The sequence below is a fragment of the Hoplias malabaricus genome, chromosome Y, assembly GCF_029633855.1.
Source record: "Hoplias malabaricus isolate fHopMal1 chromosome Y, fHopMal1.hap1, whole genome shotgun sequence".
Taxonomy (NCBI): Eukaryota; Metazoa; Chordata; class Actinopteri; order Characiformes; family Erythrinidae; genus Hoplias; species Hoplias malabaricus.
The window spans coordinates 84239941-84258579 of record NC_089820.1 but is presented as its reverse complement, the minus strand read 5'-3'; the positions used below and the strand labels follow the sequence as shown (position 1 = coordinate 84258579).

At 42.9% G+C, this 18639-nt stretch overlaps 1 protein-coding gene across 1 annotated transcript; it reads left to right on the top strand.

Annotated features, from left to right (window-relative positions):
- Positions 1 to 248: 248 nt before the first annotated feature.
- Positions 249 to 18589, top strand: LOC136678826 (endophilin-A2-like). Its single transcript, XM_066656972.1, has 10 exons — positions 249 to 402; positions 9117 to 9185; positions 9941 to 10013; positions 10462 to 10605; positions 11216 to 11349; positions 11614 to 11772; positions 15229 to 15332; positions 15435 to 15559; positions 15771 to 15815; positions 16125 to 18589. The coding sequence occupies exons 1-10, from the start codon at positions 358 to 360 to the stop codon at positions 16316 to 16318; spliced, it is 1092 nt and encodes a 363-aa protein (XP_066513069.1). The 5' UTR covers positions 249 to 357; the 3' UTR covers positions 16319 to 18589.
- The last annotated feature ends 50 nt before the right edge of the window (positions 18590 to 18639 follow it).

The window sequence follows — 18639 nt, the reverse complement described above, 5'->3', positions numbered from 1 at the left end:
TTATTATTGTTTTTAAAAAAAATCAGTGAAATTCACTGTAGGGGCCCCAAACCTCATCAAATCTACTCCGTGTAAACTTGGTTTAACTTTTTATGAGTTAAAGAAATGTAAGGTTACGAACATAAATTAGTTTAAATATTATCTGGTGACGTTTAAAAAACAAGCTAAAAGCTATTTGGGAGCTGAAAAAGTGTAAACGTGTGAGGCGGAAGTCCGGGGGGTGTTGTTTCTCTCCTTCAGCAGAAGTTAGCAGTGAAGGAGGAGACTTTCCTGGAGTTGTAAAAGACTACAGATAAAACCGACGAATAAAGTCACAAACTACAGCTCACTGAAAAAAACTGAAAAGTCGCCGTGAAGATGTCTGTCGCTGGCTTGAAAAAACAGTTTTATAAAGCTAGTCAGGTGAGTGATTTTCTTTTTCAAACTCTCCAGATCACTTCAATCGGAGTCAGAGCCCGGCCCGGTCCCAAATTGTCTCTGCCTGTCTGTGAAGTGTACACTCTGTAGGTGATAGCATAGCCGCTTTAATTCTCAGAAGTGCATTGTATTTATAAAAATAAGCACATTATATTATTCTGCCGTAAGCTGCACTACTTTCTTTAACAGTTTTCCGGTTTACTTCACTGTTTGGGAGTAGGAGCTAATGCTAACTTTACAGTTCCCTGACCTGTGAAGTGCACTATCTAGGGAGCTGAGTGATAATGGAGACACCGCCTTAGATTCATTCCGATAGTAAACAGATTTACTTCAGGTTAACTGTTTTTCTAGTTTGGCTCTCTGTTTATTTTCCATGGGTGTAATATAACTGTGAAAATAAGATCAGTTCGTCATGTAGCTCGTTATGTACTTGTTAAAGTTGTAGATGTTATTTGACACTAGCTTGTTTAATGTAAGGAACTTCATTTCTGACTGGAATTGGTTTCTTCTCAAACGTCTTATTTGAACTGCTACTCCATTTAAGTGTGAACTGAAATATTAGAATGGACTGGACTTCACATTGAATTGAATATTTGTAAATGAACCCAGTGTAATAGAGTTTGACAGAAATTGTTTCTAACTCAACAAAGCTGAACTACTATTGTTTCTAAGTGTTATTGTTTTTCTCTGTAAACTCTGAATGTCGTTTGACCTGTAACCAGTGTTTAGTATGGAGCAGACATGCCATCATTGTCTTATGGACGCTGGCCTAGTCTTACCCCATTATTTGTGGATAACAGTGTTTCTTGCCCTGTGTGCCGTTACTACCTGCCCTGGTTTGATAAGAATGTGTTTAATCTGTATGTTTGCTCTGGGTTGTTTCCAGGTTGTTGTTTTAAAAACATTTTTGTTCCATGTCATTCAGATATGTTAATAATACTGTCCTAAGGCACATACCTTTGTACTTGGCCCACAATTACATCTGGAGGCTTCAAGCAAGGAACAAAGTAAAAATCTCAAACAGAAATGCTGCAAAAACTGCAAAACAGCAGCCAACAACCGGGGTTAAATAATGAATCTCAAGGACCTGGTCTCACCTTAATCTGTATTATAATCTCAGAATTCACTCACACTCACACACTCACATGTACGGACACTTTTGAGTCTCCAATCCACCTACCAACGTGTGTTTTTGGACAGTGGGAGGAAACCCACCCGGAGGAAACCCACGCAGACACAGAGAGAACACACCACACTCCTCACAGACAGTCACCCGGAGGAAACCCACGCAGACACAGAGAGAACACACCACACTCCTCACAGACAGTCACCCGGAGGAAACCCACGCAGACACAGGGAGAACACACCACACTCCTCACAGACAGTCACCCGGAGGAAACCCACGCAGACACAGGGAGAACACACCACACTCCTCACAGACAGTCACCCGGAGGAAACCCACGCAGACACAGAGAGAACACACCACACTCCTCACAGACAGTCACCCGGAGGAAACCCACGCAGACACAGGGAGAACACACCACACTCCTCACAGACAGTCACCCGGAGGAAACCCACGCAGACACAGAGAGAACACACCACACTCCTCACAGACAGTCACCCGGAGGAAACCCACGCAGACACAGAGAGAACACACCACACTCCTCACAGTCACCCACAACCACAGGACGCTAGAGCTGTGTTTCTTGTAATACACCTCGTAGAAATTGCAAAGTAATTAGAATTCTTTGTATTTGACCTATATTTTTTGTAGAAGATTATATTGGTTGTTTCCTTTGAGACTTCTAGACATTTCCCAAAACCTAGACCTGAAGGGCTTTAAAGACAAAATGCTTCTCTGTGCTTCATATTTTATCTTTTGTACCTGCTGTTGTTATTATGTCTACGCTATGTAGGTATGACATTGTTGTGTCTAGCTCTGGTGTAGAGTATGTACACTACTTTTTGGTCTGTTTAGGGTATGACAGTTAACATGGTGTTGTTCTATATGTAAACCTTGTTAACCTTAAACCTTGTTTTTTTTATTTTGTCTTAGACTGATGTCTTGAACAGAATGTGCTTTAAATGAACGTTATGCAGCCACTTTCCAAAGACCGCTTCAGAATGAGTCTTTTCAGATGACACTTTTCCTCATGAATGGCGTGTAACTCAATTAGTTCCTCCCTCACTCACTCCCAGATTATAATTGCTCCACAATGAGGAGCTATGTTTCACACACTCAGTCAATTTTAGCGACTGCTACACAAGGGGGTGCTGTTAATGGCTCGAGATATAAGACATTTTCCTTGTTATGTGTCTATTATTTCAGCTGTTTCACTACACAACACTGTGGTCTATAGCTAATATGCACTAGTTAAAAAGCTCCAATATTATTAATTAATATAGATTACATTTCCTATGCTACATACATTAGATAAACCTATTCTCTGTGTTCGGCACGGTGGTGCAGCAGGTAGGTGTCGCAGTCAGTGTTCTCCCTGTGTCTGCGTGGGTTTCCTCCAGGTGACTGTCTGTGAGGAGTGTGGTGTGTTCTCCCTGTGTCTGCGTGGGTTTCCTCCAGGTGACTTGTCTGTGAGGAGTGTGGTGTGTTCTCCCTGTGTCTGCGTGGGTTTCCTCCAGGTGACTTGTCTGTGAGGAGTGTGGTGTGTTCTCCCTGTGTCTGCGTGGGTTTCCTCCAGGTGACTTGTCTGTGAGGAGTGTGGTGTGTTCTCCCTGTGTCTGCGTGGGTTTCCTCCGGGTGACTGTCTGTGAGGAGTGTGGTGTGTTCTCCCTGTGTCTGCGTGGGTTTCCTCCGGGTGACTGTCTGTGAGGAGTGTGGTGTGTTCTCCCTGTGTCTGCGTGGGTTTCCTCCGGGTGACTGTCTGTGAGGAGTGTGGTGTGTTCTCTCTGTGTCTGTGTGGGTTTCCTCCGGGTGACTGTCTGTGAGGAGTGTCACACTCAAATATTCAGCGAATTTCCATATCCCATAGACGTACTGTTTGTGAATATCTGTGTTCATGAATATTAAACAGCGTGCGTTAAACTTAAAATTACTAATTCATAATTTTGTTAATAGTAATGTTTGAGAAAGAGGAAATGGTTTTTAAACTGTCACCAGGAGTGTGAATGTCTATTTTTTCTTCAAAGTGATGCAATCCTTATGAGAAAAGACATTAAAAAAAAAAGTGCTTACAGTAAAAGGCAAGGCTTATATTGATGTAATACATCCTTTGATGTGGAAATGAATAGCAGCTTTTATTGCGTATTCTAATTTAATGCGTCCTATTCTCCGTGTAAAAATATGGATTTTATAATTTCAATCACTTCATAAACAATGACAATCCCATGTACTGACATCCATTGTTTGCTTTTATTGTTTAAAGGATTGTCTGTCCATTCCGATGTGCTACATTCTCATAGGCCAGTCATCTTCTTTTCCACTTAATCCATTTGAGGGTGATGGTGACAGCAGAGCAAGCGAAGCATTCCAGGCATCTCTGTGCCCTGCAGCTTCTACCGTGTCCTGCTGGGAGTTCCCCGGGCATTCCCAGGCCAGCCCTGAGACATAATCTCTCCGGCAGGACCCCGAGGCCTCCTTGCAGTTGTCCGTGCCTGGTGTACCTCCAGCGGGAGGTGTCCAGGAGGTTCTTGTTAGATGCCTGAACCACCTCAACTAGCTTCTGAATCCAAGGTTCGGCTGTTGGATAGATTCTCATTTCCAGAACCTTGGCACAGGCATTTCCCTGAGTGGCCGAGAAGAGTGATGCCCCGATAATTAGCACGTGTTGGCGCATATCTTTGGTGTGCTTTTTTAAAAATGGGAACCATGACCCCTGTTTGACAATCCATAGGCACGGTTCCTGATGTCCATGTTGGGGATCTCCCAAATATAAGTGGACCTTCAGCAATGCCGGGCAAATCTCATCCATTCCAGAGTCTCATCCATTCCAGACTTCAGCCAAAAAATGTAAAATCCCTGCTGAGCACAACGTGGACAGTGTGCTTCCATCCCCTCCTGAGCTGTGCGAGTGTTTTCCAGAACCTCTCTGAGGCAGCCTGGAAGTCATTCTCCATGTCCTGTCCAAATGTCTCCCATGCTTTAGGTTTGGATCCTACAACTGGCAAAGCTACAGTGTCTTTGGCCTGCTGGTGTTCATCCACAGAATCAGGTGTTCCCCAGAGCCAGTCAAGCTTGTAAAGCCCCGTTTCCACTGGATGGCTTCATTCACCAATGGTTTCCATGACTGAGTTCTTGGGTTGGCACCAACAAGCTTTCGATCACGGCTTTAAGCAGCCGTTTCCACAGTGGAGGACTCAAGACAGGGTCCAGTCAGACTCCATGTCCTTCCTCCTTCCCTCAGAGATGAGAGTTGACATCAGTCTCTGCCAGCCTTTCCCAGCAGACCTTGTATGTTTGGGCCGACCAGGCCTTTCTGGCTCTTTTCCCCTCAACATCTGGTCCAACTCACCACCAGATGATTTGACAGCTCAGTCCCGTTTTGAAGTGAGTATCCAAAACATATGACCTCAGATCAGAAGACACAACCACAAAGTCGATCACTGACCTCTGGGCAAAGGTGCTCTTGTACCAAGTAAACTTATGAGCAACCTTGTGTTCAAACACTGTTTATTATGGACGAAATATGACTAGCAGAGACGTCCATTAACAACCAAATGGTCCAGATCAAGGCTGTTCTTCCCAGTCACTCTTCTCTAGGTTTCTCATTCACTGTCAACATAAGGACCAAAGTCTCTTAGCAAAACCGTGGTGTCAGTGTCAGTGCATGGTTTCCGCTCCTGAACTGCAGTTGGGTGCATATTATTGAAGCATATCAGCAGCAAAATTAAGATAAAATGGCGATGTAATACTAAGTTTGAGCTCCAAATTCAAATTCAATGTTATGTGGTGGTTATGGAAGGGTTCTGGTTTCCTCCCACAGTCCAAAAACACACGTTGGTAGGTGGATTGGAGACTCAAAAGTGTCCGTAGGTGTGAGTGTGTGAGTGAATGTGTGGGTGTGTGTCGCCCTGTGAAGGAGTGGCGCCCCCTCCAGGGTGTGTTCCCGCCTTGCACCCAGTGGTACGGTGTCAGAATGATAATTAACATGTTATTCACCTAATATGCATTTGCTCTCACCACCGCTCCATGCTAGAAAAATGGAAATGGAAAAGAGACACAGCTCCTCTCCACTATTCACTTACATCATCAGCCCCACTGCGCTCATTCTGTGGCAAAATGCCTGAGGAAAATATAAACAGAGCAGGTGGCATTTTCATATTCACAGCCTTCCTCCTCAGTCAGCCAATCAGGGCAGGCCGTGTGTTCACTGGCAGTGGTGTAAAGACACATGTTGAACAATGACAAATAATTACACGTTAAACATTAAATGTTCAATGTGCCAAGAGCCAGTTTCCACGGGTCCATTTCGCCAGGGGCCCTTCTTCTCCACCTCGTGCCCGACGGGCGGTGCACCACCATGAGAGGCCCCCGGATCCAGGAAGGGACCCCTGTGTGTCAATGCATCTACAGTTATATACCAGAGGACATTCGCATGTGTTTAAGGGGTATTAATATTCATGAGGCCTACAGTAAAAATGCAGTTCTGGGGTTAATCCCTCTGGTGGACAGGTGTGGGATTGTACAGTGGAATCTGGTCTGACTGCTTTGGGTCTTGGCACTGTGTGGAAAAGGAAAAGAAAACACACACACACACACAAACACAGAGTGTGTGTTTATTATCTGTGACTGTGTTTTTCCATTGTGGCTGCACATTTCCTCAGATGTTGAGATGAAAACATGGATTATGTGGCAGTGTAGCACAGTCGTAATACTTCAGGAATAGCTTTTTAAATCGGTCATTAGTCCAGGCACACTGAAGTTATTCAGAAGTGTGTGTGTGTGAGATATGGCAGAGGCTTTAAATGCCAATGCCAGCTTCCAGGTTCCAGAATAACACCTAATGTCGGAAATGTCATATTTGAAGCTTTACAAGTGTTGCGAGATGATTGCATTCTAAAGCACAGTCATCTGTAGTGTGTGTGTGTGTGTGTGTGTGTGTGTGTGTGTGGTGGAGATGATTCACAGCCAGTTAAAACAACTGCATAAATGTAGCTTTAAGCTAAACACCCAGACATAAGAAACCACTTCAGATTTCTTTCCTATTTATTATTATTATTATTATTATAAATACTAATCTATCACTAATAAATACGAATAGTATTTGTATATCTCCTCGCATACAATTGTAGCTACAAGTTCTTATTGACTGTTGGTGTCTTAAACAAACTTGCAGTGTTGGATCTCAAAGAATGATTTGGAACATAGCGACATGGACAGTCCATAACACACGATAAAGCAGTAGCAGTACTTCTCCTGTCCTAGTGTCAGAAGGGAAGCCTGTGTAATGTTCTCTCTTAAGGCCCGTCTGGATCAGTGTGGACCAGCTGGAGCTCTGTAAACAGAGAGATACAGCAGTCAATTCTGCAGAAGACAAAAAGCATCCTTATCTTAGCATCGTGCAAATGGAGTAACATTGTCACTGTTTGTTTTAAAACAACAAAGATAACAATCTAAAAACACACCCAGAATCCTCAGCGCTGCGTTAACCCCCGTACAGCCGGAATTCCCTATGTTCTGATCACTTTTCCTACATTTCCACTTGTTCCAACCAGGATCTTTTCTTGAATAAATTAAGTATCAGGAAGTTACTCTTCATCCGTGTAATTATATTCAGTGTGTAGTCTGTGATTGTTTTTAAAGCAGTAGCACTGCCCGAGTCGACAGATATGTAACGCTAGGTGTTGCCTGCAAAGGAATGGTCACTATATATTACCACTAGGTCAAATTATTAACCAACATGGGGTTAGAGGGAAAACAGGAGGGTACCAAGTATTGACCCCTGTGGAACACCATAAGGAACATCTTAGTTATGAGCAGTGTAATAATCTATAGGACAAAATCATTTTTACCTGTTAAATAGGAGTAAAACCATGTATAATCCCCTGATAGGACAGCAGTGGTGTTCTAGTCTGACAGACAGCAGTGTATTGTACAGTAGAGCTAATAGAGTTTGAGACTTACAGGTGTGTGTGTTATTGGGTTTGTAAACACACAGAATACAGGTAAATATCTCAAGTAATATGATGAAGATTATTATTTGCTATGTATTAAAACCTTTTTAATTAGTACATGTTTCCAGGTGTGATATAAATATGAGTTTTCTACTGTGTGAAAATATAACTTTAATGATTCTTCACGTTTCGGTTCAGGGGTAAACTACCGTGTGAAAATAATCAATTATTCACTTACACCGAAATATACAATACATTCATTCATTCATTCATTAGTTCATTATCTGTGACCCCAGTTCAGGGTCGTGGTGGGTCCGGAGCCTACCCAGAATCACTGGGCACAAGGCGGGAACACACCCTGTAGGGGGCGCCAGTTCTTCAATATAAAATACATTTAAAAATATATACAAATCAAAATACGTTGATGTACATTGAACCACAAAAAGCAACACAGCAAAATAAAATTAAAAAATGCAATATTCGCGCTCTGCTTGGATCGTCATGTCCTTTATTTTAATCTCATGTTTTATGAAGGAAAATGTTGATTGTTAGATTTATTATAAGAAAAACTGAGCCCGTGTGATTCCGCACGTTACGAGGAGGTCTTACATTTAAATTCCACAAAACATTAGGAGTATATTTCCTTTAGTGTGAAGTAAGCATTGTGGAGACACAGGGAGACACAGTGTTAATACAGAGGGGATATACTACAGGAGAGGGCTATAATTACGTATTTGACAAGGCACCTGACGCTACAGGTCTGATCTCTGAGACAATGGGAGATAACGGGTGTAGTTTCAAATGCTTTTCATTCATCTTCCTCAGTGGGCATGTCTGCTCACGTATACGTCTGTGTTCATGTCCTGATTGGCGTACGGTCTCCACAAACCTACAAGATAAGTAATAAAACCAAGTGGGACCAGTAGACTGATTGGACTGGAATCAGACCCGTGACCCAGGGGCTTAGGCACGTGAACAATTTGTAATTTACCTGGGACAGCTGGATGATCTTGTAGACACATGGCAATATTAAAGAAAGAGTGGGCCATAAAGAAAATATCAGGCTATTCTCTGTTTTCATTCCAGTACATGGCTTTCTCTCTTGCCCTATGTAATCGTTATTAGCTCTCTTAAAATTGTTTAAAATAAAATCATATTTATCATTCATTGTCTGTAACCTTTATCCAGTTCAGGGCAGCGGTGGGTTCGGAGACTACCTGGAATCACTGGGAGCAATTTGGGAACACACCCTGGAGGGGGCGCCAGTCCTTCACAGGGTGACACACCCTCACACATTCATTCACACCTACGGACACTTTTGAGTCTCCAATCCACCTACCAACGTGTGTTTTTGGAGCGTGGGAGGAAACCGGAGCACCCGGAGGAAACCCACGCAGACACAGAGAGAACACACCACACTCCTCACAGACAGTCACCCGGAGGAAACCCACACAGACACAGGGAGAACACACCACACTCCTCACAGACAGTCACCCGGAGCAGGACTTGAATTAGAATTGAACTGTTTTACAATTTTGATAAAGCATCTGAGGTTGCCAGGACTACCATAAATCCACATGTTCATCAACTGGTGGTCCTTCCTAACTAAGATCTGTTTTCTTCTGTAGATGGTGAGTGAGAAGGTTGGAGGAGCAGAAGGCACTAAACTGGACGAAGACTTTAAGGACCTGGAGAGGGTGAGGAGCGACTTTAAATCACCTTCAGCAGGAGACCTTTCTGTAAAACCTCATGAATTCAAGCAACATTTCCTCGTACCCTGCAGACCACATATTTCACCAGGAAATGCTATTCAAATTGTAGTAACTCTGTTGCGCTTGTGTTCTCACCTGATCAGTGCAGTTTTTCGGTGCCTTCAGTGCATGATGTTACAAACTGCTGCAATTATTCATTTCAGAGTTTATTTCAGAAAATCTAGCTCTACTTTGCACTGACGTTCTACACAAATTTAAAGCCACAAAATGAAAATACGTGTGGAATGTTTGCCTTTAATCTCATTTCCGTCACTTGCATTTGCCTAATTACCTCATCACCCACCGATGAGGACTTGTTTTTGTTGTGTGCTGTATTTTGTTTCTAAAATTCTTAATTCTAACATTTATTTTTCATCAGAACCATTGTGTGAGATCATGTTCCTCTGCCATTTAGAGCCCTCTCTCTCTCTAACAGAGCAGCATTCTCTTTTAAAACGTGCTCTCAGATGATTTTAAAAGGAACCACGTGTTCTGTTTCGCTGTTGGTTGGTGCTGGTTATAAGAGGCCTGTGAGGGAAATGTTTCATATGATATTGATGTACCTGTAAAGTGCTATATCATCTCTGGTTCTGACATTTCGTTGATTTGCTTAATGTGTTTAAAAATGTAACATGGAAATGGAAATTCAAATTTCAGACGCGTGTGTTTCCCTGTTGTGTGTGTGTGTGTGTGATAAACAGAAAGCTGATGTCACCAGTAAAGCCATAGTGGATGTGCTGGCCAGGACCTCTGAGTACCTGCAGCCCAACCCAGGTAAACTCACACTTGGGACAAAAAAAGCTCACAAAGCAAGAGTTAGTTTGGTTTAAACTTTCAAGATTATGGTGGACGTGAAATGTACATTTGAGAGCGTGACCTCTAGAGGGTACCACATTACTGTCCGCAAGAGTGCATACAAATATGTGTGTGTGTGTGTGTATGTATATATATATATATATATATATATATATATATATGTGTGTGTGTGTGTGTGTGTATATATGTATATGTGTGTATATATGTATATGTGTGTGTGTATGTGTGTGTGTGTGTGTATATATGTGTGTGTGTGTGTGTATATGTGTGTGTGTGTGTATATATGTGTGTGTGTGTGTATGTGTGTGTGTGTGTGTGTGTGTATACATATATATGTGTGTGTGTGTGTGGCATTAAAATATCTGTCAGTTTAAGTTTTTCTGTGTGTGTTTGTTCTGTTCGGCAGCATCTCGGGCCAAGCTGTCCATGCTTAACACTATGTCCAAGATTCGAGGACAGGTCAAGAGCACTGGCTACCCTCAGGCCGAAGGATTGCTGGGAGAGTGCATGGTCAGATACGGTCGCGACATGGGAGAGGACACAAACTTTGGTAGGGGGTGAGAGAGAGAGAGAGAGAGAGAGAGAGAGAGAGAGAGAGAGAGAGAGAGAGAGAGAGAGAGAGAGAGAGAGAGAGAGAGAGAGAGAGAGAGAGAGGGGTGGGAAGTAGTGAGTGTCTGTCTGCTGGAGGGAATATGGAAATTGTTTGTTTATGTTTAGTCTGTGCGGGTTTGAATTTCCGTAGACGCGTTCATTTTGGTAAAATGTCGGTCAGAAGAGATGAATATTCAAGAAAGGTTTTTTATTGTAGACATTTTAAATAGGAGTCTGTACTATGAACCCTTCATTCAGCTCTGAGACATGATTTAGATCGTGATAAAGTAAAATGCACTACAGGGGCAATGTTTGTTGACACCAGTAATGACTGGATGATGCTCCATCCAGAGTCTAGCTCACATTTTGCATTGAACAAGGCCATGAGACATGAGATTCGGCCACGTGGAGTGTAACCAAATCTTCCCATGTCCCATACCCCATTCTCATGGCAATGCTCTTATGTAGAGGCTGTAGAAACGGTGGTGGAGATTGGTATATTTATAACAATCCTTATAAAGTTGCTTCTGTTTAATCTTCTGCTTCTGCGTCTGGCCTTTGATCCACAGGTGGTGCTCTTCTTGAGATGGGGGAATCAATGAAGAGACTTGCTGAAGTGAAGGACTCTCTGGATATTGATGTGAAGCAGAATTTCATCGACCCTTTCCAGACCATTGTAGACAAGGACCTCAAGGACATTCAGGTAAAATCTAAAGAGGGTTTAGAAAAACACAAGGATAATAAGATGGATATGAAGTCAGTGTAACTCTTGGCTGTTGACAGTGTATACAGTTCAGTATTGTAATACCCAGAAACCCTGTGTTATCATATTTATCATAGTATGTGTTATTGCACCAACATGGATTTTGAATCTTCACTGGATGCTACAGAACACCCTGACGTTTACAGGTGCCATGTTACAGTCCAAATACAGAGCAATGAATCATCCTTCTGTCTCCGTTCACAGCAACAACTAAAGAAGCTTGAGGGCCGCAGACTGGATTACGACTACAAGAAAAAGCGCCAGGGGAAGATTCCAGATGAGGAGCTGCGCATGAGCCTGGAGAAATTCCATGAGTCTAAAGAAGCAGCAGAGATCAGCATGCACAACCTCTTAGAAACTGATGTGAGTATGGCGGGTTGGCAGCCCCTAAGATGGGCAACGTGGGCACATTGCCAGGTGTGGCGCTGGTATATTTCTGTGTAGTTTTGAAAGTGCTGTCTAGGTGTTTCCACCGTCCTGAAGCATTAAATGACACTAATTATTGGTTAAGTATAGCAGACATCAGTTAAACCAGACACTTGTTTTAGCCGAGTAGGGCACACTCCTCACAGACAGTCACCCGGAGGAAACCCACGCAGACACAGGGAGAACACACCACACTCCTCACAGACAGTCACCCGGAGGAAACCCACGCAGACACAGGGAGAACACACCACACTCCTCACAGACAGTCACCCGGAGGAAACCCACGCAGACACAGGGAGAACACACCACACTCCTCACAGACAGTCACCCGGAGGAAACCCACACAGACACAGGGAGAACACACCACACTCCTCACAGACAGTCACCCGGAGGAAACCCACACAGACACAGGGAGAACACACCACACTCCTCACAGACAGTCACCCGGAGGAAACCCACGCAGACACAGGGAGAACGCACCACATTCCTCACAGACAGTCACCCGGAGCGGGAATTGAACCCACAACCTCCAGGTCTCTGGAGCTGTGTGACTGCGACACCTACCTGCTGCTCCACCATGCCGCCCTTAAGTCTACACTGACAAATTCTAAATTTGACTTTGTTAACCAGTGTTAATGGTTCCACTTCAAAACGTATGGCTTTATCACACTTATTCTCTCATGCAATTCTTACATTTGGCTTAGCACCACACTGTACAGAGTACAAAGTCGTCATTAAAGTTGTTAAAAGCAGGAGTTCGGATGGTGCAGGTGTCTAACCACTGACTCTTTTAGGACACTGGGAGTCTAAGAGAGTGTGATTTCTCTGGATGGGTAGGAGGGCCTTCACTTCATCACTCAGCATAATGTTAAACATCTGCTAGATAACGTGACAGAATTAGGCAGTTTGAAAAGGAGTCACCTGCCTCTCAGCTTGGTAGCTTTGACTGGACGGAGTTTTTACTAATGGGTGGAACTGGGAATTAATAAATAAAATCATTCATTCATTCATTATCTGTAAACGCTTATCCAGTTCAGGGTCGCGGTTTCCTCCCACAGTCCAAAAACACATGTTGGTAGGTGGATTGGAGACTCAAAAGTGTCCGTAGGTGTGAGTGTGTGAGTGAATGTGTGAGTGTGTGTCGCCCTGTGAAGGACTGGCGCCTCCTCCAGGGTGTGTTCCTGCTTTGCGCCCAATGATTTCGGGTAATAAATAAAATGTGACTAAATGGGTCACAACACACTGCATTCATTACGATGTTCTGTGTTTCTGAGGTATTTTAAGCTAAAACTAACTTAAAAAAAACCCACACATTTAAATAAAAAATAATAAAATTATAGAAAAATTTCACAAAATAAAAGTACTTATTATTATTTTATTATTATTTATTCGCTTTTATTTTATTCCTTCGTCCGAGACCAGACGAACCCAAACAAACATGTCCTGTCCGATCATTTTTTGGCAAGTGCTCTGTAATTGTTTTTGTTTGTTTGTTTCCTTTGTGTTTGTGGGCTACAGTACTTTTTTATATATTTGCTCCTGAACTAACTACATCTGCCTCCCCGTCTGCTTGGGTCTTTCCTCCGTCTTGTGCTCACAGGAGAATTGAGAAAATATCAGGGGACAGTCACGGTCTCAGCCAATTAGACAACAGCCTCACCATCTGCCGGTCATTAACATACGCCTCAGACACAGGAGGGAAACAAGTCTGGGGGGGAATGTGGTTAGAAACATATCTATATTTGGAATATATTTCTAAGTATGTTGTTTCATACTTCTCTGTTTATCTGTTTGAGGGTGTTCCGTACAAAACTGACTGAGGTTCACTCCTATATCCAGCTGATATTCTGAGTGAGAATGAAAGACTAGATTCTTCTGCCGTGTTCATGCAGAATGATCCAGATTATTATTCTAAAATACCAGGTGTGTGTGGTCTGCAGGACTGAAATGGCAGGAGTTATAGCTCAATATTTCTTCCAAAATACTGTAATAAATAAATAAATACATATTCATTATTACCCATAATTCATAACTCTTGTATCTGGATACTATACATCTCTCTCTCTGTTAGAGACATCAGTTCCACAGAGGACTGTTTGTTTGTTTGTTTGTTTGTCTACAACCTCAAAGACTTTTTTCCTCAGTCTTATTCTAATGACAGGAAATGTGACTGAAGTGAAGATGTAAAAGGTACACATCGCCACCTAGTGGTTGAAAGTAGACGTTGTTGAAAGGTGTTTTCTACCGTGTGAATGTGATTATTGTTGTTGAATCTTCACTTGAGCAGGTCTTGATCTCCCTGTGTCTCAGGCACTGTTCAGAACTGTTTTTTACACCCATCTGGAGTGATCTGGTTATATATATATATATAAAACCAGATCACTCCAGATGGGTGTAGAGAGAGAGAGAGACGTGTAGCCACACACCTGGTGTTTCTGTGGGTCTCGAATGTGTCTCCAGTGGGCGGTTTCTGTCAAATTTCAAAGATGGAGGAGGGACACTGCCCACACCACCCTTTTTTAAACTATTTGTTTTTGTAGTAATTTGTCTCTCTGACCACCTCAGACCATGGCTTTTATATGTTTATAATTTAGCTTTATATGAGAGGACACACACCTGGGGCTGTGGATGTATAAGTAATACCCAGGTGTGTTAACAGAAGCATGTGAACGACTCTCAGAGGAAACGGTGGTGTTTGGGTAAAAGATGTTCTTACATAATGAGCAGTGGATTAGGTGTGTGTGTGTGTGTGTGTCTCCTTGCTCTGCTGCTCTGTATATGTCCCCTCTGGCTCCCTCTGGAGCTGTGTATTAGCTGCTCTGTGGAGCAGAGTGAAATGTGTCTGGAATGAAATGCCGTCGGCTCGTTGTAGAGACACCAGCTGTGAAAGGGGACAAATGTAGTACTATATCTGTAATCCTGGACACGTGTGCAGTTGTGGAATGTGTGTGTTCTAGTGAGTTAACTCAGTTTAACTCTTTAAATGCTTCTCATTATTAAACATGATGTTAAACATTGAAATGCTAATGTTTAATAATTTTGTTTTTAAACTGTCTCTTATGAATCTGTATTGAGGTTGTGAAACATTCTCGTGTGTGTGTGTTTGTATGTGTGTGTGTATGTGTTTGTATGTGTATGTGTGTGTGTGTGAATGTGTGTGTGTGTGTGTGTGTGTATGTGTTTGTATGTATGTATGTGTGTGTGTGTATGTGTTTGTATGTGTGTGTGTGTGTGTGTGTGTGTTTGTATGTATGTGTGTGTGTGTGTGTGTGTGTTTGTATGTGTGTGTGTATGTGTTTGTATGTATGTGTGTGTGTGTGTGTGTGAATGTATGTGTGTATGTATATGTATGTGTGTGTGTATGTGTATTTATGTATGTGTGTGTGTGTGCAGGTGGAACAGGTGAGCCAGCTGACCGCTCTGGTGGAGTCTCAGCTGCAGTATCACAGACAGGCCGTCCAGGTGCTGGAGGAGCTTACAGAGAGAATGAAAGATAGGTCTGGAGTCTAATATCTTCAGCTTCAGTGAAGCACCTTTCTGTTTGATGAGGTAAAGTATTGAACGTGATGTGTGTGTGTGTGTGTGTGTGTTTGTCTCAGACTGGACAATGCTCAAGCTCAGCCACGTCGGAAACGAATGCCCAAGCCGCTGCCCAGCTTTGACTCTGAAAGCGACCCGAACGACGGCTACAGTCCGACTAACTCTCCCCCGTCGTACTCCGCAGGTGAGCACAGCGTTATTTTATTATTAACCACTGTCTATTTAGAATGGCTGAGGTTGGTTAAGCTGGTTTTCGTCCAGATTGATCTCAGTGGCCTCTGAGAAGTCCTCGCAGTGTGTAAAAGTATAAGCAGCAGTTCTAAGGATGTGAGAGACGTACGGACACACGAGATGCAGCTATTTCACTACACTAATATATGTTTGGTGTATTTCAGCCCCTTCACTGCCCAACCGACCGTCCCTTCGCCAGAAACGCACCTGTGAGTCTCTCACATGATGTACACACACCAACATACTTATGTGTTTGTTTTATTTATTATATTATTATCATTTTTTAAATGATTTTTTAATGTTCTAAGTGCAAGGGGCCAGGAATAAATATGATAACATCCTGCTAGCTTTAGCTCACGGTTTCAGCTTTGTATTCTACCTACAATCAAGTGGAAAAGCTTAAACTATAGCCACGTGCAGGAGTGTGTTCTCGTGCATCGTTTAAAAGCTACAAGCCGCCTGTACTTCTGATATTGACGGTAATCAATGGGGTTGTTTCTCTGCCTCATTACGTATAGCGACGGACCAGCCGTGCTGTAAAGCTCTGTATGACTTTGAGCCGGAGAATGACGGGGAGCTGGGCTTCAACGAGGGTGACATCATCACACTGATCAACCAGATCGACGAGAACTGGTACGAAGGGATGATCCGCGGCCAGCAGGGCTACTTCCCGTGCAACTACGTGGAGATTCTAGTGCCCCTGCATCGCTGAATATCAAAGTGACACAAATATAGGAGAGGGAAAAGAAAAAGATTTACTGGGGATGAGGTGGAGAGGAGAAGAAGTGGAATCATTCATGTAAAATAGGGGGAAACAAACTGTATCAGGGATTTGAAACGTTACACAGGCTCTGAGACACTACCATTTGTCTCTTTCTGCACTTTTCCAGTTTTTAAAAATGCTGTCAACACACACTACAACATACGCCTTTATCATTCCCTCTGCATTCAGGACATCAGTAAAATGCCCAGTAGATGTATGTTCTTTTTTTCCCTCAAAGCATTTCTGCTATTCTTTATATTATGGGGTACATTCTTTATATTTTTAATGATTGTGTATTACTATTAATTCAGGGCGTCTCCCTCCTTCGTTCACACTAAGCAGGGTTTCCCGTGCGCTTTAATCATGAACCTTGGCTCACGTGTGCACTCTCAGCCCCTAGTGGCCGTGCCTTAATTTAACACAGTGTATGTAGATGGTATGTCGATTATCGTACTGATCCAGATGAGCCAGAGGTGACCTGTGCTGTGTTGTTTTGAACGTGCACGTCCTAGTGTCTGGAAGCTGAAGCCGTTGCGGCGGCTGCACCAAAGTCTGTTGTTGTTGATGTTGTTTTATAAAGTTATTGCACCTTCATCCCTATAGTTTTTGACTATTATCCAACAAACCCTACTCGTCATTGCTTGACCGTTCCTTTTAGCTGCTCAGAGGAGACTCAGAACCCTCAGCTCGGTTTAGATCTTAGTCCTTACACAGTCAGTCGGGGCTCCACCTCTGACAATGTTTACAGTGCGCCGTGGTCCAGAGCTGGACGTGGAGTGGTACAATGGTGTTGCTTCGAGTCTATTTTTAAACAAGAATAAAAGTGTCACCGTAGAACCAGGCGGTTCCGTATGTACATCCTGTTTTCTCACTACATCTGCTTTTTAGCAGCTGCTGGTTCGGTTTCAAAGACAATAACACCATTTAATCTTAAGATTTTGGGTCACAGTTTGTAAGTAATTTTAAAGTAAACTTATAAGTAAAGGGTTAATATTCTATATATGTGCTTTGCTAGCAGGTCAAAAGAGGGGGGTTATTCCACAAAGCAGGAGTTCTCAGTTTAGCCAGTTAGCTCAAGCCCAAACTCAACAGTGTCCTATAGGAACAGGGCTGAGGGAGATTCCTATTGGACAGTGCTAACGGAGACATCCTGCTTTGTGGAATACCCCCCTGCTCTTATACATCTATAAAAACATAAACATCACGTGAAAACAATGACTAATAAACAAAAACATAATTGATCAGTTAAATGAATCCATTAATGTGTTATTTCTGACTAAATGTGGCAATGTTGGGGGCACAGGCAAAAAATAAAAAAATACAAAACACACCTGAAATATTCACCTTCACATTCATCTTCCACTTTCGATTTCACCACAGTTTTCAGTCAGAAAATGTGTTTGATCTATTAATGAATAATAAAATTGTCCGTGCTCTGCCCTCTAAAGCACAGAGTCAAGTGTACGGTACTTTGACTAAAACCCTAAAATTCCCAATTCAAGCTGTAGAGAGACTTCAGTTTTGTATCTGATGTTTATTTACAGTCACTACAGCGGTTCATAGAGAGTGAGAGAGAAGGCTAGGAAAGCCCTAGGTGTGAAGGTTATTAAACACCTCCATTGTTTAATATAATGTCTGCAGGGATGTAACTGTATCATTAAGGGAAGCTTTTGCCAACTTTGTTAAGATCCTCTTTTTACCCACTCCTACACACACTATTGTCTGTGTATCTCCATAGAACTCCTCTCCTTCCCCATTGTTTAGGGTAAAGTTACTTCCATTCTCATGAACTGAGGGTTAATATTGAAATTAGATACAACAGGTAAAAAAAGGAAAAACAACTGACCAGTTCTAACAGTGTTTACATGGTTTTTTTTTTATTTAATACATGTTTTTGAATGTGTGGATATCTGTATATTGTCTTTGCACATTGAGTCACCTTTTACTGTTGTTCATGATTTGTACCAGTGCAGCAGGTAGTGTCTGTCACACAGCTGCAGGGTCCTGGAGGTTGTGGGTTCGAGTCCTACTCCGGGCGACTGTGTGTGAGGAGTGTGGTGTGTTCTCTCTGTGTCTGCGTGGGTTTCCTCCGGGTGACTGTCTGTGAGGAGTGTGGTGTGTTCTCTCTGTGTCTGCATGGGTTTCCTCCAGGTGACTGTCTGTGAGGAGTGTGGTGTGTTCTCTCTGTGTCTGTGTGGGTTTCCTCCGGGTGACTGTCTGTGAGGAGTGTGGTGTGTTCTCTCGGTGTCTGCGTGGGTTTCCTCCGGGTG